The 26,057-nt window shown below is 35.1% G+C and overlaps 1 protein-coding gene across 2 annotated transcripts; it reads left to right on the forward strand.

Moving 5' to 3' along the window:
* LOC129318845 (DNA-directed RNA polymerase 2B, chloroplastic/mitochondrial-like) lies at positions 1-25,695 on the forward strand. Of its 2 annotated transcripts, XM_054963827.1 has the most exons (20): positions 1-110; positions 410-1,104; positions 1,922-2,137; positions 2,225-2,358; positions 2,450-2,516; positions 5,143-5,201; positions 5,330-5,447; positions 6,343-6,456; positions 15,885-16,016; positions 16,098-16,514; positions 17,698-17,748; positions 18,402-18,472; positions 22,006-22,090; positions 22,289-22,441; positions 23,425-23,499; positions 23,583-23,672; positions 23,779-23,826; positions 23,970-24,084; positions 24,170-24,273; positions 24,928-25,695. In XM_054963827.1, the coding sequence occupies exons 2-20, from the start codon at positions 649-651 to the stop codon at positions 25,036-25,038; spliced, it is 2,616 nt and encodes an 871-aa protein (XP_054819802.1). In that variant the 5' UTR covers positions 1-110; positions 410-648; the 3' UTR covers positions 25,039-25,695. The 2 variants fall into 2 exon arrangements, with proteins under 2 accessions (XP_054819802.1, XP_054819797.1); XM_054963822.1 differs by having other exon boundaries at positions 47-1,104.
* The last annotated feature ends 362 nt before the right edge of the window (positions 25,696-26,057 follow it).

The following is a 26,057-nucleotide window of genomic DNA, read 5'->3' on the forward strand; positions in this document are numbered from 1 at the left end:
TAAAAACCAAACAGTAGAGGCATATGGGAGACAAAGATTTATGCAGGGTTTAAGGCGGCCACTCTTCTTCCTTGATCAATGTCAGAGCTTTGGCCCACTTCTTCGTTGATGTATTTCTTTTACTCTTTTCAATCACATTGAATTTGTTTTATTTCTGAGAACCGTTTTCGATACAATTTGATGTTCAGTGGTAAACCCCCTTTATTCATTTATAATCTCGACAAGAGACCTGGTTCTTTCCTTCCTTTGGATAAGAAACCGATTATTTTCCAACCTAACCACTCGAGGAGTGGTACAATTATGTGGAGGAACATTGCAAAACAAATCGTTTCGAAAAGCAACGGGTTTCGCTTTGGTTTGCACCTTCCCTTAAATGCTTATACTTCTTTTGGTCATTCTTGGGGTTCAGTTTTCACAGGAAGATCCATTTCTGGCTTAAAATGCGGGTTTCTAGGAATTGGTTATAATCCTCGGAGCAGTGGAATTTGGTCGCTAGAAGAATATTCTTTGGGGAGTCGTAGTAATTCTGGCTGCTTGAGAAATCAGGTTGGGTTCAGTGAATTTTTTCCTAAAGGCTATTCCAGTGTTGCCGAAGCTGTAACTTCTACTGATGTCGAGGAAGATTCGCATGATGAAGTTGAAGACTTAATGAAAGAGATGAAGAAAGAAGAGAGGAAGCAGGCTATCAAGAGATGGCGACGTATGAAGTATTTGGCTCGGGGCATGTCGCAGTCGAAGTATCAGTTACTGAGAAGAAGGCAGGTTAAGATTGAGACTGAGGCATGGGAGCAAGCTGCAAAAGAGTACAGGGAACTTTTGATGGACATGTGTGAGCAGAAGCTGGCACCCAATTTGCCATATATGAAAAAACTATTCCTTGGTTGGTTTGAGCCTTTTCGTGATGCCATTGCCAAGGAACAAGAGTTGTGCCAGGCTAGTAAAATTAAACTGGCACATGCACCCTACTTTGATCAGTTACCAGCAGACATGATGGCTGTTATCACAATGCATAAGTTGGTGAGTTTGTTGATGACTGGAGGTGAGCATGGCTATGTAAAAGTTGTACATGCTGCCTGCAGTGTGGGTGATGCCATCGAGAGTGAGGTGTGACTTCGTTTCTCTCATCTTGCTCATGTTCATTTTGTACTCTATTTGGATGTCGCTGCTCAAAATTACTTGATTGAAATGCATGGGATAAATCATGGTATAAGATTATGGATTTTGTTTTCAGAACATGTAATGGTGTTGGTTTTTGCCATTTCTCTACTATCTAGTACAGAAAATCTTTAGGCTATTTGAAGTTTTGAATAGAAAACTTCTGCATGCAATGGAAGATGAGAAGGAGCATAATTTTTGTTTAGTTTCCCAAACTCAACTAAAGCAAAATCTCATCTGTTAAGAGTACTTTTTGAAAATAAAGTAGGGTCCAAGATTTTTAAGCCTCCTTGGTTATCGTTTCAAGGATCAATTCCCCTCAAAAGCTTAAGCTTGATTGTGAAGGTTCATGAATGAGTCTAGATCAGACACTCTCACATGAGAGCCTATTGAGCTTGAAGTGTAGATAAAGCAAAGGCCCATTGTACCTTGTGTTGAAATTTAATTCTGATGAAGAGGAAATAATAAGAGGCAAGGATCAACCTCCTTACTATTTGGTTATAGAAGCTCTTCCATGTCATGGGCTAATGGAGTTCATAAGTTTAAACTACTAAGTGAAGGCCCATAAATAGCTTTCTTATAATCCCTTAACGCTAAACCCAGGCTTTACTGAGGTGAAGGTGCTGGGGACAGTGATCTGATTTATTTATTGTCAATGCATAAGAATGGACAGCAATAATTTTTGGTGAGCTGGTTTATATGATGTGCAGATATCAAGAGACATAATTCTTGATTTCCTTACATGCCACCTGTAATTTGATGGCAGGTTAGAATATGCAAGTTCTTGGAGAAGACTAAAAAAAGAAAGGGTGATACAGCAAAGAAAGAAGAGGCAGATAATTCCAATGCCTTAGTCAGGGAACAGGATAAGCTGCGGAAAAAGGTTACTGATTTGATGAAAAAGAAAAAGCTTGCTGTAGTGAGGCGGATGGTGAAGGACCAAGATGATTTTAGACCATGGGGACAGGATAATAAGGCTAGGGTATCAATAACCTTTTCCAAACTCTGTGACTGCTCATTCATGCCATTTATATTCCTTTTAAAAAGATGGTTTTCTTGTACTTCACAGGTAGGCAGCCGCTTAATTGAGATATTGATACAGACAGCCTATGTACAACCTCCATCTGATCAACCATGGGATTGTCCACCTGATGTCCAACCCGCATTCTTTCATTCATTCAAAACAGTGATAAAACATGGAGTGTGAGCATCAATCTCTCTTTAGAATGGAAATGTTTAAATTTTTCATGCAGTACTTTACTAAATGATTGTGGTTTTTTTTTTTTTTACTCAGAAATTCAGGCAGAAAATATGGTGTTATAGAATGCAACCCTATAGTTCTCAAAGGCCTTGAGAAAACTGTACGTTTATTCGATCACTTTCTACTCATTAATTTAAATTAAGATCTGATGGTTTGTCGTTTGTGATATCAGTGTTGGTTTTTTTTCCCCCTGTTCTCATTAGTTTACAGAGCTTTTGATTAGGATAACAGGCTAGAATGAATTTGGCTAGTTTGGTTGGATTTCTAGTAGAGATAACGTCCTGCATTTCCTTTGCACATTTAGTAAGATTCTAGAGTTTGCAGTGTTCTCTTACTTGTTTAGGTGTTTCTTTTGCAATCACTGTGAGTGTTGCTTAGGGAATTGAAAAAATTGAGATATTTTTTTTGATGGGAGAAAATGGTGTAGCTAATATAATGGAGACTAATACTATATTGAATGCCTGGTTCCATATGGGTTAGAATAGGTTGTTCTGCGGGGTATTTAAGTAGCTTAGCTCTTTTGCTGCAATAGCTAAGGCTGCATTTGGTATAGAAAAGGGGAACAAAATAGAACAAGAAATAGGTTGAAGTAATTGATTTTTAATATGAGAAGTGTCTTTTATATCCCTGAATAAAATGGGACTATCAAGGTTATGTAATAATAATAGGAGGTTAATTGACATTGCATATCTCAATTTTTGTGCAATGGATTCCTTTGCCTTTTCCATCAGGCATCCCAAATGGGGCCTAATTTTGGGAGAGATTTCTCCACTCTATTTGTGTGCCCATCATATATTACCTTGGTGTCCATCAATTGGTTGTTCTTTTAGAGTTGACATCCTGCGGCAACTGCACTTTAACTCTTTACTTTGATTTCTTGTCTGTCAAAACCCTTTGTAGGTAGACCAATCTTAGAGTGTTCATTGTATTCCCCAGAATCTGATCGATATAGAAACATCTGAACTAGAATGTCTTGATTGTAGTTGAATATGCTTCTCTCACATCCTCTCCTTAAGGACAATTTGTATTTTGCATTTCTCTACTGTGTAGTTTTAATAACCCTACTTTCGACTTTTTTTAGCCTTCAATAGCTACTTTTAATCTTGCTATTGAGATGCCACTGGCCCCTTTTGATGTCAATTTTTTTTCCTTTGGATATCTGAACACTAAAGATAAAGATCTAGACATGGTTTTTATTGATTTGAAAAAAGCTTATGACCGTATACCAAGAGAAGTGTTTTGGAAAGCGTTGGAAAAAAAGGGAGTACGGATTGCTTATATTAAAGCCATACAAGATATGTATGAGGGGGTAAAAACTAGTATAAGAACGCCTAGTGGTTAAACAAAGGATTTTCCTATAAAGATTGGACTACATCAGGGATCATCTCTGAATCCTTATTTGTTCAACTTGATTTTAAATGTTTTGACGAAACATATTCAAGAGGAAATCCCGAAATGTATGCTCTTCGCGGATGATATAGTTCTTATAGCAGAGACAAGAGAAGAGGTTAATTGCAAACTTGAGTTATGGAGGAGGACATTGGAGTCGAAAGGTTTTCGTCTGAGTAGAAGTAAGACGGAATATTTATATTGTAAATTTGGTAAAGGACTATTGAAAATAATTTGGAAGTGAAATTGGGAGATCAAATTATACCTCAAGTGGAAAAGTTTAGATATTTGGGAGCCATTATTCAAAATGATGGCGAAATCAGTGGAGATATTTCACATAGAATTCAAGCTGGGTGGTTTAATTGGAGAAAAGCTAAAGGAGTTATTTGTGACCGTAAGGTGCCTAATAAACTTAAAGGAAAGTTTTATCGCACTGCTATCAGACCGGCAATGTTATATAGTAGTGAATGCTGGGCTCTAACGGGATAGCAAGAGCATAAAGTTGGAGTAGCAGAGATGAGAATGTTACGATGGATGTGCGGACATACACGTAAAGATAAAATTCGAAATGAGCATATACGTGAAAAAGTGAGGGTGGCACCTATTGAGGAAAAAATGGTAGAAAATCGATTGAGATGGTTTGGGCATGTACAAAGAAGACCAAGGGAGGCACCAGTGAGAAGAGTGGAACATATAACTTTGAGTCCGATTAAGAGAGGTAGAGGAAGGCCTAAGAGAACACTCTTGGAAGTTGTTGAACGTGATCTCTTAATTAATAATATTTCTAAAAGCTTAATAAATGATAGAGCACAATGGCGTCTTGCAATCCATATAGCCGACCCCACCTAGTGGGATAAAGGCTTGTTGTTGTTGTTGTTGTTGTTGGATATCTGAACACTATAGGATTAATACTACTATCTTACTTCTGATGCAGAGAATACAAGTAACACTTCTGATATGTACATCAATAAGCAGATCCTCCCTTTGGCAACTTGGGTCAAGTGACCCTGCTTGTTCTAATATTTTTCTCATTGGTTTTCTTTTCCCCAATTGTATGTAATAATATTACTATAATAGTCCCAGATGATCACTTTTACTATAATATTATTCTACTGCACCCCATTTTTTCTCCCCATTCTGAGTAATTGCTATGAATTTTTGGAGGGTTATAAGCCTTTTATCTTGGTGGACATCAAAGCCCTCTGTAATTCCTGTTGACGCTATTTCAATAGGTTTTCTCTGAAAATCATTGCAATTTTGCATTGTCTGTTGATCTATGTATATTTTCATCTACTTCCCTCGCTGCTGATACTTCATGTTTTTATCTTTTCTAACAGGCTAGAAATATGGTGATTCCCTATATGCCGATGTTGGTTCCTCCAGTTAAATGGACTGGGTACGGTAACTTTTTAGTATTTATTTCTGTCCCATGTGTTCTCTGTTTAAAATCACAGATTTTCTTTCTTGGCTGATTGATCAACTTAATTGTCGATTTTTGAATTCTTTCTTTGATGTACTCTGCAGTTTTGACAAAGGTGGACACTTGTTCTTACCATCCTACGTCATGCGCACTCATGGAGCCAAGCAACAACGTGAAGCTATTAAAAGGGCCCCTCTGAAGCAACTTGAACCAGTATTTGAGGTCTAAATTTCTTTCTTATGATTCTTTTAGAAAGTTATGAATAAAATAGGGAACTTTATGTTTGAGATGATTGTCAGTGCTGATATTGGCCTAAGAAGCTATGGTTTTAGAGTTAGAAATGTGTGCACTGGGAGACTGCTGGAGTATAAATGCGACGGACAAACCTTGATGCTTCTTTACTGTTCACACTGTTTTATATTATTTAGCTTAGATGTTAGATTAGCATTTCGTCTAGAGCATTTGTTTTTTTAATTTTTGATTTGGAATAAACAGTACTCTTTTTTTTTCCCAAATAAATATGATAGCAAGATTAAAATTCTCATCATGCAATGACCAATTTTTTAACGTAATATGTTGTAGCAGCACTTTTTCAGTCAAATATTTTTTCTTAGCAATTATTGTTTGAAAAAGGATATTAAAATCAACACTGATTGTAACTACTAAGTATAATTAACATATAAAAAGTTCTAGTCAATGAATAGGATTATACTGGCCTTGTTTGCTCTGCATTTCTTTTTTATATGTTTTAGATGGTTTAGCTCTTTTTTTAATTATTTGTTATTTTATTATAAGAATATTGATAAAACTTGATTAAATTTTCTCAAATAGTTCTGGTATAAAAGCTTTTCACTATATGTTTGCTTTGTGGATTATTGAAATCTATAATAATTACATTATATTATTTGCAATAAATTACTTAGTAGTTTATTGAAAATAACTTCTTTATCACCAATAAATGGAAATTGTTTTGGAGGGACAACTATCATGGCATGGAATGGCTTCTGGCTACTGTTGTATAATATATGCAGATTCTGCTTTGATGCTAATTTGTCTGAATAGAAGAGCAATCAGTGACAAAAATATGTGATATCTATGCATATGTGTGTGTGGTTAGGCTTTGGATACTCTTGGGCATACAAAGTGGAGGATAAATAAAAGGGTACTGAGCATAACAGATAGAATTTGGGCCAGTGGAGGCCGTCTTGCTGACTTGGTGGACCGCAATGATGTAAGTTCAATTATACAGCTTCTATCCACTTGTTTACTTCATTTTACACTATTTAATGTGGAAATTGAGAGAGAAGAATTTTTTTCATTGATGATCATACTGAGGTACATACTGATTATATATTTCCTCCGGTCCTATTTATAAGTCATTTTTATCAACATCATCAATACCAATACAACAAAAGTATAAGAAATAAAAGTAAGTGAAATTCCAAACATAACCTTCAAGTAAAAAGCAAAAAGTAAACAAACCATATACTAATTTCATTTTGTCTCTCTCTCTCTTACTTTTCAAGGGTAGTTTGGGGATTGCAATTTGAAACAAAACAATCCTATCAACCGGTGACTTATAAAGTGGATCAGATTGTGCTTCTAGAAGGCATCTAATATACAGGATTGGAAGGAGTATATAGGAGAAGCAATAATTATTACTAATAATTTCTAATGAAGCTTGATAAATACTAATAAAAGCTATGCAATATTTACAATAAATATCAAATATTTCCACACTTTCCTTCAAGTTTGATCATAGATGCTAATGATATCCAACTTGTTTATACAATTCTTAAATGCAAGTCCAAATAACCTTAGTCAAAATATCACCTATTTGTAACTTTGTAGGAAAATACATCAAATATAGTATTCCTTCTTCTACTTTTTCTTTGATAAAGTGTCATTCTATCTTTACATGCTTAGACCTGTCATGTGGTACTGGATTTAAGGCCATACTTATGGTAGTCTTATTATCACAGTAGAGCTTTAATGGTGAGCTTACTCTAACTTGTATTTAATTCAAGACTCGTTATAGCTACAACTCTTTTGTTATTCCTTGAGTCATAGCTCACAATTCTAATTCAGCACTGTTTCTTGAAACAATTCTTTGCTTTTGGCTTCTCCACGTCACTAGAAATGAAGATATGAATCTAAGGAAGAAGCACCGTCAAGAACCTCCTCTTGGAGAAGACTCAAGCGCCAGTACATGGGAACAGGACTAGAATTACAGTGATGTGGCGCTTGTGCAGAAATAAACCCCCTAGGATATTGGGTCTGAAGAGGCAGTGCTGAGATGTTTGGAACAGAGGAGAAAGCAATGGAAAAAATGGGTTTTTTCCCTGAAGGAGAATGGAAAAATAAAATAAAATCAGAGACAAAAACTATTAGGTTTGAGTGTTCGGCTCTAATACCATGACAAAGTGGGAGAGAATGTTCTCTGACATTGATTCAACTAATTACAAAGGTTTACATAGGTAATACAACCAACTAATGAATACAACCTCTAACTAACCACCAACTACCAACTACCAAAAAGAATAAAAAATAACATTTACATATTTCAACAATTTACAATAAATATCAAATATAATAACAAGTCTTATCCCACGAGGTGGGTTGGTTATATGGATTATACGACACTATTGTGTTTTATCATTTATGAAGCTTTTAAAAATATTGTTACTTAAGAGGTCTCGATTAACAACTTTTAAAAGTATTCTTTTTGGCATTCCTCTATCCTTTTTGATAGGGCTCAAAGTTATTTGTTTCATTCTCTTCACAAGTGTTTCCCGTGGTCTTTTTGTACATGTCCAAACTACTTCAAACAATTTTCTATCAATTTTTAATAGGTGTGATGCCAACCTTTTCTTGCATGTGATCATTTCAAATTTTGTCTGTACATGTATGTACGCACATCCATATCAAAATTTTCACCTCTGCAACTTTAATTTTATGCTCTTGCTGTCTCGTTAAAGGCCGACATTCACTACCATATAATATTTTTGATCTTATAGCAGTTCGGTAAAACTTCTCTTTAAGTTTAATAGGCACTTTACAATCACAAATAACTCATTTAGCCTTTCTCTAATTAAACCACCTAACTTGTATCCTATGTGCAATATCTCCATCAATTTTTTTATTATATTGAATAATTACTCCCAAATATATAAACTTTTTCACTTAAGGTACAACCTGATCATCTAATTTCACTTTCAAATTACAATTTAGATATTTCATCTTACTCCTACTCAAGTAGGAACCTTTTGACTTCAATATCCTCCCCCATAACTCAAATTTACAGTTAATCTCTTCTCTTGTTTTCGCAATAAGTATTATATCATCTACTAAAAGCATGCATTTAGAGATTTTCTCGTAAATATTCTCTGTGAAAACATCTAAGATTAGGTTAAACAAATGAGGATTCAGAGATGATTCCTAATGCAATCTAATCTTTACAGGAAAGTCTTTTGTTTTGCCGCTAAATGTTTTTATACTAGTTGTTGCCCTTAATAATGTATTGTATAGCTCGTATATATGCAACCCAGACACCCTTTCTTTTTCAAAGCTTTTAGAAGTACTTCTTTCGATATACGATCATAAGTTTTTTTCAAATTATTGAAAATCATATGTAAATCTTTACCTTTGCATATATATATTTTTATTAATTCTCTTAATAGATAAATCATTTATGTAATCGCCCTATCTGGCATGAAGCGAAATTGATTATCAAAAATATCAGTTTTCAATTTCAACTTATGCTCAATTACTCTTTCCCACAATTCCATTGTATGGCTCATAAGTTTAATCCCTCTGTAGTTAGCAAAATTTTTAATATCTCCTTTAATTTTGTAAATAGGACCTAAGGTGCTTTTTCTCTAATTGTTTGGCATTTTATTAGATTGCAAGATCTCATTAAATATTGACAGTCTCATCTCCAACAAGCATTTTTAAGGAAATAAATTTTTCTTCAATTCTGTTAACTTCTACCACATTCTTCTTCCACTCCTTATCAACAATGATATCCACCTTATTGTGTGTTCTTACTTTTTCAGTATACCAAAGCTTTAACTCTTGAATATCCTTAGTTTGTTCACTGGGACATTAGTTTCCTGCAGGTACAAGATATTAATTTTTATATTAATCATAACTCCTACCACCTTCATAGATTTATCATTCAAGGTCCCAACATTCAAAGTGTCAAATTTGATCTTGCTCACATGAATTAACTTCTTTAGCTGCACTTGTCCAAAATAATGCGGTAGGCCTTGCTCATTTAACACTACATTTGGGCACTAGTGCAACGGTTCTAACTCACTTGTCACTGCACTCAAGTCACGTAGCGTGTTACTTATGGGCGCATTAGCATAGATACATCTATAATCCATATCTATGTGAGATTCAACAAAGTTTTATGTTAATTGTTGAGGGAATAAAACAACCCTCCTCCTTTACCCGAGCTTGGGACTGGCTATATAACATAGGCAGAGCTTACAATAAATATCAAATATTCCAACATTTAATTATTAACAAGGGTATATCAACAATTTATGATAAACATTAAAGGGAAAATTAATCTTTTAGTTCTTCAACTTTTAACTCACTTGTAACTCAATCCCTTAACTATAACTCATTGCGACTCAGTTCCTCAATTATAACTTGTTACGACTTAGTTCCTCAATTTCTGATTCACTTATAACTTAGTCCTTATTTTTCAAATTTTTTTAAAAAATTATCCTCATCAAATAAGAGGGATAAAAGAAATGCTCATATCTTACACTAAAATACTCTCTTCTTGCTCTTTGATGCGGGATCTAAGTTAACTTGAAAAAAGCGAACTAACAAAATGATAGAAGTCCATTATTGGTATATAAAAGATGGAAGAAGGATTTAAGTCAAAATACATCAATGAAGTTAGTTGATAAGGGAGTTATACATGCTGAATAACTACTTCTCATGTGCTGTTAGTAGTATTGTCAAGTTTTAGGATGTCAGTTTGTGTGTGCTGTCAAGTTACAGTTGCAACTGCCACTTCATAGTGTTATTTAATTGTAAGTTAATTAAGGAATGGATATGGATGATTTTTGACTCTTTATTCGAAGATTCTCCTTCTTGGCTTTATCTAATTTGAACGAGATCCTTGTCCAGATTTAGATAAAGATTAATTTCCCTGTTTTGTTATTAAGACTCAACATTTTGGTATTCGAGCCTGGTTTTTCCCAGGATGGTGAGTACTACAAACAGTTCTATCGATCCCACTGCCCCTTCAGCAACCTCTAATTTATTAGAATCCATAGTCCAGCAACTAAATCAACTTTCTTCTCGTTTGAATGTAGCGGATGGGATTTCTACGGCAGTAAAATTACAGCAGCAACATATCTTAGATGATTCCGGGCAATCTTCTCAAAACAAAGGCAAACAACCTGAGAACTCATACTCTGTAGCAGATGAAGACGACGAGAGAAACATACCTTGGTGGCTTCAAAACCCCACAAGGAGATCACATACCAAAGTTGATTTTCCAAAGTTTGATGGAGGCGACCCTAGAGGCTGGATACTGAAAGCAAAAAAGTATTTTAGATGTTACCAAACTCCCGAGGATGTGAAGGTTGATGTTGCGGCCATTTACTTAGAAGGCAACGCATTAGATCTTTTCGCATGGGCAACTTTTGAACGCTCAATAATTTATTAGGAAGATCTCGTGTGCACTCTTCAAGAGAATTTCGGTCTTGTAGAATTTCAGAACCCTGATGAATTTTGTGTGGAATTAAGCAATCTGGAACAGTAAAAGAGTATCGGTTGGAATTTGCAAAGAGATCTGCTAGAGTGAAAAATTGGCCAGGACATTGTTTGTTAGGGGGTTTTTCTTAATGGGCTTAAAGAAGATCTATTTATAAGGCCTTGAGCTTAGCCTTATAATATGAGTCCAAATTATAATATGCAAAAATTTCCAAGACTTATGGAACTTCTTAGTGCAGCCACATGCATGCAGCAATCACGTGGCCTTTAAAAGACACCCGCACGATAGGTACAGTAGCTGCGCAGTCTTAGGCCAATTCCTCTACTTTTCTACAGTGTGCAAACACGAACTAGGATGCAAAAAAATAGTTAAGATGAGATAAGGGACTTTGTTTCCATTGCGGTAATAAATTTATTCAAGGGCATCGCTGCAAAAATGCTAATTTGACTCTTATGGAGATCACTGAAGAACCCAATGTAGAAGCAGAGTGGTCTGAAGAACTGAACTTATAAGGCAAACAAGAGTTACATGCAAAGATATCTCTTCATGCCATCTTAGGACACCCTGCAAGTACTACCATAAAGATGGAAGGCATCCTGAATCATCATAAAGTGCTTATTTTCATTGATAGTGGTTCCACCTATAACTTCATCTCTTCTACATTGGTGCAAAATTTATAGATTCCTACTAAACCGGTTCCTTCTTTTGGAGTTCAAATTGGCAATGGGCATATAATTTATAGTAATAATATATGTCCTCAAGTTACCTTATGAGTTCAGTCATTGGAAATTATTGAAGATTTTTTTCCCTTCTCTTTGGGTGGTGTTGATCTAGTATTGGGAATCAAGTAGTTATCTTCTTTGAATACCGTTCAAGCAAATTGGCAATGGATGTTCATGGTTTTCTGGGTTAATGGCAAAAGGTACAAGCTCCAAGGAGTCCACATTGGCAACCAAGCAGAAGCAAGTTTGCGTTCGATGTCTCAACAACCTATTATAGACCTAGATGCTTTCCAATGGCTGTTACAAAGCCTTCTTGATGAGTATGTTTCTATTTTTGATACTCCTTCAGCTCTTCCTACTCTTCGGCACAAGTTCCATTCTATTAATTTGCAGCCTCAGGCTACACCACCAAATATTCATCCATATAGATGCCCACATTACCAAAAAGATGAAATTGAATGCTAGGTGGTAAATATATTAGCCAAGGGTTTTATACAACCCAATGAAAGCCTGTTTGCAAGCCCTGTATTATTGGTCAAGAAGAAAGATGATTCTCGGAGATTTTGCATTGACTACCGAGAGTTAAATAAGCTAACTATGCCTGACAAATACCCCATTCCCAATATTGATGAACTTATTGATGAGTTACATGAGGCTACAGTCTTCTCAAAGATTGATTTGCGTTCTAGATATCACCAAATTAGAGTTAAACTTGAAGACTGATAGAGACTTGATAATATGGGATACCAAGTTCCACATTGAGTAGTATGGGATGCTCAATGAGTATATAAGTGGGTTGGTTCTTTCACTTCAACAGCTAGCTTTTGAGGTAGGGTTCTTTATCCTACTTAGGTACCCATCAATTGGTATCAGAGCCTCGTTGTTGGCGTTTTCGAAAAGGACTACCCATAGAGGGTTCTAACCGGAAGAAGACCGAGTTAAGTGCTGTGGAGTGTAGCCGTCGAGATGTCGGCTTTCCATGGGGGGCCAATTGATAGAGACTTGATAATATGGGATACCAAGTCCCACATTAAGTAGTATGAGATGCTTAATGGGGTATATAAATGGGTTGGTTCTCCCACTTCAACAGCTAGCTTTTGAGGTAAGGTTCCTCATCCTACTTAAGTGCCCATTAAAGACATTCACAAAACTGCTTTTCAAACTCATTCAGGACATTATGAATTTACAGTCATGCCTTTTGGTCTCACTAAGGCTCTGGCTACCTTTCAATTTGCTATGAATGATCTTTTTTGACTGTATCTAAGGCGTTTTATTCTTGTCTTCTTTGATGATATGCTAGTCTATAGTCCTACAATGGCTAACCATCTAGTACATCTTTATACACTCCTCTCAAGACTACAACAGGTTGCTTATTTTGCTCATGGGAAGAAATGCTCTTTCGGTTTACCTCAGATAGATTTTTTAGGGCATGTCATCTCATCTGGAGAGGTTGCTATGGATCCTTCCTAGATACACGCTGTGTTGGAATGGCCTAATTTGACTAATGTTACTGAATTGTGGGGATTTCTTGGTCTTACAGGTTATTACAGAAGATTTGTGCATCATTATGGCTAACTTGCTTGTTCATTACATGACCTCACCAACTTGCTTGTTCATTAGTCTTCCTTGGTCGAGCAATCTTTGCAAAACAACTCAAACATGCATTAATTAATGCACCTATTCTTCATTTACTAGACTTCAACAAGCCCTTCATCGTAAAATGTGATGCTTTAACTTTAGGCATTGGTGCCATTCTTATCTAGGATACTCATCCCGTTGCCTACTTCAGTAAAGGGTTTACATTTTCTAATCGTGTCAAATCTGCTTATGACAAAGAATTATTAGCTCCAGTGTTAGCCCTACAAAAGTGGCGTCATTATCTCCTTGGTTGCCATTTTGACATCTATACTGATCATTACAGTCTTCAGTATCTGATGGATCAACGACTTTCAACTTTGGATTAGTAGCGACTTATAATGAAGTTGTTACCCTTTGATTCTACCATCAAACATAAGAGTGGCTGTAATAATAGTGGTGTTGATGCTCTTTCACGCCAACCTCAACATGCTGATTTCATGGCTCTTGCTATTCCACATAGTACAGATTTTGATGACATAGAAGCATGGATTGATCAAGATCCTTTCACTCAACACATTAAGAATTCCATTGTTCAAGATCCTACTACTGTTCAACATTATGCTTTGGTCAATGGGAAGTTGTTTTATGAAGGGTGTTTGGTCATTCTGATCATCCTACTCTTAAATCCAAGTTGATGGCAGATGCTCATTCATCTCTTATAGGGGGCCATAGAGGATACCTTCGTGCTCTTAAACGATTACAAACTCATTTCTTTTGACCTCATATGGAGCGAGAAGTCAAGCTGCATGTTCAAGATTGCCATGCGTGCCAAATTTCAAAATATTAGACTTTGTCTCTAGCAGGATTACTTTAGCCTATTCCTCCTCCACATTGTATTTGGGAAGATATTTTCATGGACTTTATTGTTGGATTACCTAAGTCATGTGGAATAGATACCATATTTGTTGTGGTTGATCATTTTAGCAAATACATTCATCTTATTAGCCTCTCTCATCCTTTTACTGCCAAGTCCATCACTGTTGTTTTTAGTCGTGAAGTAGTTCGACTTCATGGTGTTCCTATTTCCATCATTTTTGATTGAGATCCAATCTTCCTAAGTGCTTTTGGCAAGAACTATTTCGTCTTAGTCACACTCAACTTTGAATGAGTATAGCTTATTACCCACAAAGTGATGGGCAGAGGTGGTCAATTGTTGTGTCGAAACCTATTTTTGTTGATTTGCACATGAACAACTGAAATTATGGAGTAAGTATCTTCCTTGGGCCGAGTACTCTTTTAAAACCAGCTTTCATACTGCTATAGGCTTCACTCCATTTGAGATTGTCTATGGTTATTCCCCTCCACCTATTCTCCCTTATGTGTCTGGTGAAACCGAAGTCGCTGATTTGGAAACTCAACTTTTGGAATGAGACGCCATGTTGCAGATTATTCAGGATAACCTCCTCAAAGCTCAATCCAGAATGAAAGCTCAAGTTGATGCTCACAGACGTGATATTTATCTAAGAATCCAGCCTTATCGCCAATTCAGTTTACCAAAAAGAAAGTGTGAGAAGCTGTCTCCTCGCTTCTTTGGCCTATACCAGGTTGTTCGTAAGGTGGGACCTGTTGCTTATGAGTTTCTCCTACCTCCTGATGCTAAAATTCATCCAATTTTTCATGTCTCAATGTTGCACCCTGCTCATGGTACTCCTTCTCCTTTCACTCCACCTCCTCTACCACTTTTAGACACTTGGGAGCTTCAATTACAACCTCACAGTGTCCTTTCTCATCGCTGGATTTCATCAGGCAGCTTCAACATACTTGAAATACTTGTTTCTTGGCTTGGCCGTCCTCAAGATGAATCAACTTGGGAGGAATATGACCTGGTTCGGGACCAATTTCCTCATTTCAGCCTTGAGGACAAGGCTGTTTTGAAAGGAGGGGATGCTGATGGAAGTCCATTATTGGTATATAAAAGACGGAAGGAGGATTTAAGTCAAAATACAGGAATGAAGTTAGTTGATAAGGGAGTTATTCTTGCTGAATAACTACTTCTTATGTGCTGTCAGTATTTTAATATTGCAGTTTATGTTTCTTATCTTAAGAATGCTGAGTTGTCGAGTTTTAGGATGTCAGTTTGTGCGTGCTGTCAAGTTACAGTTATAACTGCCACTTCATGGTGTCATTTAACTGTAAGTTAATTAAGGAATGGATATGAATGATTTCTGACTCTTTATTTGGAGATTCTCCCTCTTGGCTTTATCTAATTTGAATGAGATCCCTGTCCAGATTTAGATAAAGATTAATTTCCCTGTTTTGTTATTAAGACTGAACACAAAAGTTAAGGGATTGAGTCATAAACGAGTCAAAAATCGAGGGATTGAGTCATAGGTGAGTGAAAAGTTGAGGGATTGAATCGCAGTGAGTCATAGTTAAAAGAATGAGTTACAAATGGATTAAAAATTGAAGGGCTAAAAAATTAATTTTTCCAACATCAAATATTGCCCCATTTAATTATTAACAAGTGCATGTTGTACAGATCTAAGATTATTGTGAGCTATGAATATTTGCTTTATGCAATTCTATTCACTATTGTTTGGCATGAAATTAAACTTGCAGGTTCCTTTACCTGGGAAGCCTGATACTGATGATGAAGCCCTGATCAAGAAATGGAAATGGAAGTCTAAATCTGTGAAGAAAGAGAACAGGGAGAGACACTCGAGACGGTGTGACATAGAACTTAAACTTTCGGTAAGCTTTTGTGAACTTTTTGTGAATCAATTAGTAATCCATTATGTTTGTCTACTAACACATGCAATCCTATGTGTTCAGGTAGCACGGAAATTGAAGGATGAAGAGGGTTTCTTCTACCCTCACAACCTTGATTTCCGAGGACGTGCATATCCAATGCACCCACACTTGAATCACCTTGGTGCAGATGTATGCCGGGGCATATTAGAATTTGCAGAGGGACGCCCTCTTGGAAAATCTGGCTTACACTGGCTGAAGATACACTTGGCAAATCTATATGCTGGTGGTGTTGATAAATTATCTCATGATGGTCGTATAGCATTTGTGGAAAATCATCTGGAAGATATATTTGATTCTGCAGACAAACCACTTGAAGGGAGGCGGTGGTGGTTGAATGCAGAAGATCCATTCCAGTGCTTGGCTGTATGCATGGACCTCACTGAAGCTTTAAGAAGCCATTCACCTGAGACATTCATCTCACATATTCCTGTACATCAGGTACTTGATCGAAGTCAATGGGGTTTGGGTCTGGAAAATAAAATAAGCTCAATTTTCCAAATATAGTCTGAGTTTTTCAGCTTGGATGGGATTTAGCTGTTACTGTGCATGGTTAAACTTTTTACATTAAAAGGAAAAGGAGAAAAAATAAGAATAGTAAGAAGAGAAAAATCCAGTAATGTATAATTACTAGTGGCTTGCCTCTTTTTATATCTAATGTAAAAGGTGTATCGTGTTAATAATTCATTACACACGCTCACATATTAATAAGCCTTTATTGGGTGTGTTTTCAGTTGATGAGGTTATAAGTGATAATAAAGAATTGTTGAAACCCTAAGCCAAAACTGTTAAGAGCTGAAAGCATCTATCTTGAAAAAAAAAAAAAAAACCAAGCTAACCTTATTTGTGCACAAAAGCCAAACCAAACCAATTTAAACATGTTCTGATTTTCAGGTGAGTATGCTCAAACACTCCTGTCTATGCCTCCAGGGTAACAATATAGTCATTAGACAATATTTGGGAGTACAATGAGCTGAAAATTAATTTTAGATTATATTTCCAATTGATATAATTAGCTCTTATCTAAATTTGCCCAATATATAAATTTTTAATTTCATTCTTTTGACTGTTATGCTGTTAAGATAAAACATATGTCAAAATTCTGTAGAGTAATTTTCATGAAGATGGTCAGTTTCTTTATTGGTCAACAAAAATATGGTCAATTTCTTTGGCCACTGGGATATAATCATTAATCAGGAGAAACTGGGAAGATTTTTTTTTTTTTTTTTTTCAGGAATGCATGATGACAACAGTGGAACCATGAAAATCAAACTTTTTCTGTAGTTACATTTTACTTAACAATGCGCTTTACCTTACCATCTCTTTTTAAGTTACGAGTTTGCTTCATCAGAACGCATGCTATTATATTATGTTTTTATCTTTTTTCTGACGCAAATATTTCAATTAAAAATTGCTACAATCCCTGTCATTTTGTTCCTGCATTTGCGTAGGCATACAGAACAGTCAAAAGCTAGGCATTTTCTCTTGATTTTTGGGTTTGTAATGTCAGTAACCAATTAGCTGTACCATTGTTAGTATTTTGATTGTGATCATCATCGTTATATTATTTATTTGACGTATGCTTGACAAGATACACCTTGTTCTTTTATGGTTTCTGTCTCAGGATGGTTCTTGCAATGGCTTGCAACATTATGCTGCCCTAGGAAGAGACAAGGTAATGGCCATTTTGACTTTTATTTTGGCCCTCTCTCTTTTAACTTGAATTGCTACCAAGTTCTTTAGTTCCAATTATTCGAGATTTTGTTACATGAAGATAATTAATTGCTCTGATTTTTTATTCATCCGAAGAAAAACTTGATTACTAAATAAGAGTTTTCCTGTGAAATAAGCACTAATAATTCTAAATGGAACATAAAAAGAAAGTTGCTGACTATTGAAAAAGAAAAACCAGCTATATAACTTTGTTATTATTTAGAATTTGAACATTATAGAATTAAAATCAGACATCAAGTTAAACTCAATCTTGAATATTTTGTTGATTAATGAAGGTAAAAATTTGGATTGTGTAGCTTCATTATAAAAGTCTTTCGATCTATGTCAATGTCAGGTTGTTTGAATTTGAGTTTTGTGCCAATATATTGTTAGAAGTGGCACGGGTTGAAATGTATGTATATCTTTTACGTCACAAAATTTTTGAACCCAAATTAAAGGTTCTGTGAAAAGTCTACATTGATGTTTCCTTAGTATCTTTGTTAATTTTTTTATTGCCTTGTATTTAGTATGCTCTCTATTTTCTATTTTCTGACATTGAGGTATCATTGATTTGAGGCTCCTATATGTAGTTACTTATTTGATTTTTTTTCCCAGCTGGGGGCAGTTGCTGTCAATTTAGTTGCGGGAGAGAAGCCCGCAGATGTTTACACAGGAATTGCGGCAAGGTACCTTGTTCATTACATCAGGCCTTGAATTGTTTATGGTATTCATTTTCTATTTTGCTTTGAAAAGTGGTGTCGTCCCTCATGGTTTCTGAAAAATTCGGAGAGATAGAGAAGAATGTTGACAAGAACTAAAGCTGCGTCCTTGCAACTGGGTTTGTTTACTAATTTTAACATTGCTGAAGCTAGTGCAGCTTGTAGTACGGGCAATGAATAAGAAAAACTAACTTTTAGCTAAAAGTAATGAGATGTAGTAAATGATAGATGCTTATATTTATCCTACTTTCTTCCCCAAACATTTTAGGAACCACATCAGGATCAAGAGGCATCACATATAAACCTGCATCATTTGATAAGAAAGGAAATGATAAGAAACAGAAGAGAAGGTAATTGGAGAACTGCAACCACATTATTTGTTTTGAAGGGCAATGGGAGATCAAGAGTTAAATTTCGATGCCACCTATCAATATTGAAAAGTGGTTAAGATTATTAAATAAATTTAATATTTGCGGATCCCATCTTCTCTTTAAATTCCACTTTTGCCCTCCAGCGGTTCCACTGGACTTCTTTTTTCAAAATTTTGATTTTTATGTTTTTATCTATCTCTATTTCTTTTTTAATTAAAAATTAATTTTATTCTATTAAAATAAATCGATAAGCTTCTCAGCCTTTTCTTCTTTTACCTCATCAACATCAACATTTTATGTTTAATTTTTTTTTAAGAAATCTAAAAGTAAAAAGTTGAAATGAAAAAGATCCCCTCATTTTAAATCTAAAACTTTCTTCATGACACTATTATCTTTCTGGAATCTTTGTAGTAAAAAATGAGATCCTATGAAGTAAGCCTGGGCAGAGGGAAATCATAATCATAGAAAATGAATTGTGATTTTCTTTGATCTATCTCTGTTTCTTTTTTCTAAATAAAAATTAATTTTATTTAATTAAAATAAATGTTGAAGCTTCTCCTCAATTTTTTTCTTTTATCTCAATTTATCAAATAATTAACAACAACAAGAAGCCTTTATCCCACTAGGTGGGGTTGGCTACATGGATTGCAAGACATTATTGTGCTCTATCATTTATCAAGCTTTTAGGAATATTATTAATTAAGAGATCGCGTTCAACAACTTTCAAGAGTATTTTCTTAGGCCTTCGTCTACCCTTTTTAACAAGGCTCAAAGTTATATGTTTCACTCTTTTCACTGGTGCCTCCTACGGTTTTCTTTGTATATACCTAAACCATCTCAAACTATTTTCTATTATTTTTTTCTCAATAGGTGCTACCCTTACTTTCTCGCGTATGTGCTCATTTTGAATTTTATCTTTATGTGTATGTCCGCACATCCATCGTAATATTCTCATCTATGCTACTCCAATTTTATGCTCTTATTGTCCCGTTAAAGCCTAACATTCACTACTATATAACATAGCCAGTCTGATAGCAGTACAATAAAACTTTCTTTTAAGTTTATTAGGCACCTTACAGTCGCAAATGACTCCTTTAGCTTTTCTCCAATTAAACTACCCAACTTGAATCTTATGTGAAATAGTCCCATTGATTTCGCCATCATTTTGAATAATGACTTCCAAATATCTAAACTCTTTTACTTGAGGTATAATTTGATCTCCAATTTCACTTCAAAATTACTGTCGATTAGTCTCTTCCTAAATTTACAATATAAATATTTTGTCTTATTCCTACTTAGACGAAAACCTTTCGATTCTAATATCTTCCTCCATAACTCAAGTTTACAATTAATCTCTTCTTTCATCTCTGCTATAAGAACTATATCATCCGCGAAGAGCATATATTTGAGAATTTTTCCTTGAATATGTTCCATCAAAATATTTAGGATCAAGTTAAACAGATAAAGACTCAAAGATGAGCCCTGATGTAGTCCAGTCTTTATAGAAAAGTCCTTTGTTTGACCACTAGACGTTCTTATACTAGTTTTTATCCCCTCATACATACCTTGTATGACTTTAATATAAGCAATCTGTACTCCTTTCTTTTTCAAGGCTTTCCAAAGCACTTCTCTTGGTATATAGTTGTAAGCTTTTTCCAAATCAATAAAAACCATGTGTAAATCTTTATCTTTACAACGATACTTTTTCATTAATCCCCTTAGCAGACAAATTGCCTTTATAATCAATCTACCTAGTATAAAATCAAAGTGATTCTCAAAAATATTTGTCTCCAATCTCAACCCATGCTCAATTACTTTTTCCCACAATTTCATTGTGTGGTTTATGAGTTTAATCCTTCTATAGTTAGTACAATTCTGAATATCCCCTTTATTTTTATAAATAGAAATTAATGTACTTCTTCTCCACTTGTCAGGCATTTTCTAGGACCGTAAAATCACATTAAATAACTTAGTCAACCATCTCACCCCTTCTTCACCTAAACATTTCTACACTTCAATAAATATATAAACAGGTCTGTTGGCTCTATTATTTGTCATTTTTTTAAAAGCTTCCTTTACCTTCTTATCACGTATTATTCGATAGAATGGCAAATTTTATTCTCCTTCACGAGTTACTAAATCCACCAAGTTACTAGACGAACCCTTTCCATCATTGAAAAGTTTGGAAAAATAAGTCTCCCATTTATTTTTAATTTCATAATTTGTAACTAAAATTCTTCCTGCTTCATCTTTTATACACCTTACCTATTCTAGATCTCTTGATTTTCTTTCCCTACTCTTAGCAATCTTATAACTGTATCATTCTCCTTCCTTTGTCTCAAGGCTTTTATAAAATTCTTCAAAAGTTTTAGAACGAACTTCATACACAGCTCTCTTAGTTTCCTTCTTAGCCACATGGTACCTCTCCCACTTTTCCTCATTGTTACACAAATATATGGCTTTAAAACAGTTCTTTTTATGTTTGATTTTGTCCTATACACTATTATTCCACCATCAAGACTCCTTATCTCTTGGACCAAAACCTTTTGATATTCTCAAAACTACTTTTGCAGCCTCTCTTATCTTTTTAGCCATATCCTCCCACAAGATGTTAGCACTTCCTTAAGATTCCCAAATTCTTTTGTCCAAAAGATTCCGCTTGAAAATATTTTGCTTCTCACCTTTTAATTGCCACCACCTAATCTTTAATGCTACTACTTGTTGACGTTTTTTAGTGTTACTCATAATACACACATCAAATATGATCAACATTTACATTTATTTTTTCATTTTCATTCTACTTACTAAATACTTACTCTTTCATTGACTCAAAATCTAAATAAAAAGTGGGAATGAAAAAGATCCCCTCATTCTAAATCTGAAACCTTCCCCATGACACCGTCATTTTTCATGAACCTTTGTAGGCAAAATGGATCCTTTGATGTAAGCATGGCCAGAGGGAGATGATAATTATAGAAAAATCATCATCTATTTTTTCATTAATAATCATGGCCCATGTACAACACATGGGGTAAATTCTAGTTCTAGTTCCATGCTAAATCAAAGTTTCTCTGTGCTTGTTATTGTATTGCATTTATAGTTTTCATGATGTTTGAAAATATTGTGCAGAGTTTTAGACATCATACGAAGGGATGCTCAGAAAGATCCTGCAGTTTTTCCTGATGCTTCTCATGCAAAGACCTTGATTAATCAGGTTTCCTTCTTACCTTTTGGTGTACATCCGATATGTTGTGTTTTTGCTCAAGGAGTTGGATTGCTTATAGTTGTGTGAATTTTCATTGATTTCTTTTTCCTCCCTTTTTTGCATTGCTGTTCTTTAATGACATTATGGTTATTCTTGAGAATTCCTCTCTTGAAAGCAGATTCTAAGTTAATCTGGAACATCATCCAGGTGGATAGAAAATTGGTCAAGCAAACGGTGATGACATCAGTGTATGGTGTCACTTACGTAGGTGCTCGGGATCAGATAATGAGGAGGTTGAAAGATCGAGGTGCCATTTCAGATAATAACCAGCTTTTTCTTGCTGCTTGTTATGCTGCAAAGGTTAGAGGGAAGGAACTGTTTGTGTTTGCAGTCATAAATTTGGAGTTATTATTTATGTGTAGTGCACTTGTACAAGACAAAGGCTCTTAAGTGCAAAACAACAAAGCACAAAGCTTTGTGTAAGCTACGTTAAAATGTAGCTCACATAATAGTAAATGTATCAAATTTAGTTCAGCCGGAAAGGAATGCATTGATAAATAAAAATAATAAATCATAAAAACCTAAGCTTGCATTTAGGGACGTATCCAGGACTTGATGATTTGTGGGGATGGGAGAATTTCAGGCAAAATATGGAGCCCCCCCCTTCTTTCTTGTCTTGTCTTGTTTTTTGTTTTGGGAAGGGGAGGGGGGCGTAGAGGCTGAACAAGCAAAAACCATAATTTTTTAAGAACTAGCTGACATATTGTTTATGTTTTGTGTGTGTTTTTTGCTTTGTTTTTTTTTTTTTTTTTTTTTGGGAGGGGGGGTGGTTAACCCCTCCTTGCCCTCCTCTCCATCTGTCATTGCTTGCATTTCAAACATAGCTTGTGATAGTAACTTTTGGATGTGCATCCTATTACTATTTAACCACCATATCTAAACTCTATTATGATCCTACTGATGTATTATAATTGTAATGAAAATTATGTTTAAAAGCTTTTTTTTTTTTTAACTGGCGTAATTGAAAACACAAAAAGAGATATGAATTTTAATTATTTTTTAATTTTTATATAGATAGCATGGCCTGTGTTTCTTGTATTTAGTTGTATTGTTTTTTAAAATTTTCTAAAAAGCACAAAAAAAATCCAGTAAATAGAGGATTATAGCTGCAATTTGTACTTAATCAATACACAATTGGCTTATGATACCTGGCATCTGTTCTGTAGCTTTTCCCACCCAGTTCCAGGTATATGGACTAATGTGGCCAATTTGAAGTTGACCATTGAAAATATCTCATCTTTGCAACAAAGAGACGTTATTGTGTCTTACATCTTTTCTATCAGGTAACCTTAACTGCTTTGGAGGAAATGTTTCAAGCCGCACGAAGTATCATGAGCTGGCTAGGTGACTGTGCAAAAGTATGTTTTGGAGGATAAAATTTTATGCTCTTTACTTGTTATTATGGGGTTGTGTTATGTTATGACCAAGACAATTGAAACAGATAATTGCAGCTGAAAATCAACCCGTGCGCTGGACCACCCCTCTTGGACTTCCTGTAGTGCAACCTTACCGTAAGTTAGGGAGGCATATGGTGAGTCTTACATAATTTTCCTAGAATTATAAATCTCATTAATGCTTCTGTTCAGTTTTCAGAACAAGAGTTTTAACACGTTTATAATCTATTGTATTGGTTACAGGTCAAAACTTCACTTCAGATTTTGACAATGCAAGACGAAACTGATAAGGTGGGTTAAACAAGGGGTACCCTTTGGAATTCCTTGTTAAAAAATGGCATCATAACCTTGCATCTTCATAATAAATTTGTTTCGGGATTGCAAATATTGATGCTGTTCTGATATCATTCCTTTATAAATTAAAACTATTGTAGGTCATGGTCAAGCGGCAGAGGACAGCATTCCCCCCGAATTTTGTTCACTCACTCGATGGTTCTCATATGATGATGACGGCAGTTGCCTGCAAGAGCGCAGGCTTGAATTTTGCAGGTTCGACCTAGTTCATTTCCTTCCATTTGATTTGATCGATATTAGTGTGCAATATTTTTGAGGATCTTTACTGTTACATCTGTAGGGGTTCATGATTCATACTGGACCCATGCATGTGATGTGGATGAAATGAACAGACTACTCAGACACAAGTTTGTGGAACTCTACGAGACTCCAATTCTTGAAAATGTACGTTTGTAGCTGCACATTATTTACCCAACTATTGTTTATATGTATTGATCTCATTAAGATTTCCCATATCAGATTTACTAGAGTTTTCATTTTACTTGAAGAAATAGCTATAGCCTGATATGAGATTATAGAATTCTTCAGCGTGAGAGAATAGTGCATATTTATTATTGAACTGTGCTCTGTTTGCTGGCGTTTGAATTCTATTTTCAGCTAAGTGGTTGTTTATATTATTAATAGAAGAACCAGTCAACCTTAATGGCATAGGAAAAAACACTTTTCTTCCTTCCTCGTTCCTAGAACTAGGGAAGAAAAAGGTACAAATTTGCATGATGTAAATGATGGTTACGTAAGTTAAATTGGCCCAACACAGGAGGTCTTTGTTGTTTCATTTGTCATCGACTTTCAAACTTGTGTCACTGTTTTGGTGTTTCAAAATTATTTTTAGGAAAAATACAACTTTTAGTTCCAAAACTTATTTCTCAATTATCAATTTATTCCCTGAACTTTGACTTGGAACACTTCAATCTTTATAGTTTCTTGACTTGGAACACTATAAGGACGGAGTTATTTCTGTAGTTTAGGGACTGGAAGTTATATTATCCCTTATTTATCTCCTTCTCTCTCTCTCTAACCTATTGACTATTTGAACAGTTACTGGAGAGCTTCCAGAGGTCTTTTCCATCATTATCATTTCCGCCCTTGCCTGAACGGGGAGATTTTGACTTAAGGGATGTTTTAGAATCACCATACTTCTTTAACTAAGCAAGATCATCATCCTTCATTTGGCTTGGTGATTCTAACTATAGCATCTGATCTCTGAACATGGCAAGATGGCAGATCTTTTAGAAGTATTCATGCTAGAGGCTATTACAGTGCCTGTATATACCTTTAAAGGCATCCAGAGTCTTGAGCAGTGAGGTGACATTCACCATCGAATTGAACTACTCGCTTGCTGCTGTGCAGATGTGAGGAGTTGGATTCTTGCCATGTAAATTTTAGAGAGAGAGATATTTTCCGCATGGGATCCATTTACACTGCGCAGTTCATCGCTTGCGTCTGACACTTGATTTCCTATGAAACTCGGAGGATCTAGCCTTATTCTGAGGGAGGTTGTATACCAGTACGAGATAATGAAGAATGTGGTAGAGGTTGCTTGAGAAGTTCTGCTCCCATATCACAATTTAATTTGATCAGAAGTTAGCAATTTTATGTATTTCTACATTTTTGATATTGTAAATATTACCAAAATTGTTTGAACATGTGTACTCGCAGCACATAATGGATGTGACGTGTGTATTGCTTACAGAAGATGTAAATTTTGCCCGACCATGCTACTGAATCTTTCTATCAAGTATCAACTTCTTGTAAATGTAATATGATGTGGTTGAATAGCATAATTCATGTGAAATTATGATATAATAGTTGGGCATGTTTTCATAGAATAGAATTGAGTTGTTCTATGCATGGTTTACAAAGGTGTATATTGCATGTTGATTTAATTTTATGAGGGCAAATTTAGTTTTTAATTCTTTAAAAACATGATGACCATACTTTGCATAGTTATACCACTTAAAACGATGTTCTGGATATTTTGTTTAGAACAATGTGTTAGGTTGAGTTTTAACTATATTCTTGAGACTTTTTTAAATCAATGTTATTTTTGTTATTTGTTGGTGGTTTTATTCAAATTTTATTATTAAATTCATTCATGGTTACAATATGATGATAGATAATTATAAAAAAATTATCATAATATTATTTGTGTAAAACAGGTTAATTAA

The sequence above is a fragment of the Prosopis cineraria genome, unplaced genomic scaffold (genome assembly GCF_029017545.1).
Source record: "Prosopis cineraria cultivar Desert tree isolate PC_DT_omini unplaced genomic scaffold, ASM2901754v1 PC1, whole genome shotgun sequence".
Lineage (NCBI taxonomy): Eukaryota > Viridiplantae > Streptophyta > Magnoliopsida > Fabales > Fabaceae > Prosopis > Prosopis cineraria.

Coding starts and splice junctions, on each gene's coding strand:
- LOC129318845 (XM_054963822.1), top strand. CDS start 181: ATGTTCAGTGGTAAACCCCCTTTATTCATTTATAATCTCGACAAGAGA. Junction 24,085..24,169: donor CGCAGGCTTGAATTTTGCAG/GTTCGACCTAGT, acceptor TTACATCTGTAG/GGGTTCATGATTCATACTGG. Junction 24,274..24,927: donor AGACTCCAATTCTTGAAAAT/GTACGTTTGTAG, acceptor CTATTTGAACAG/TTACTGGAGAGCTTCCAGAG.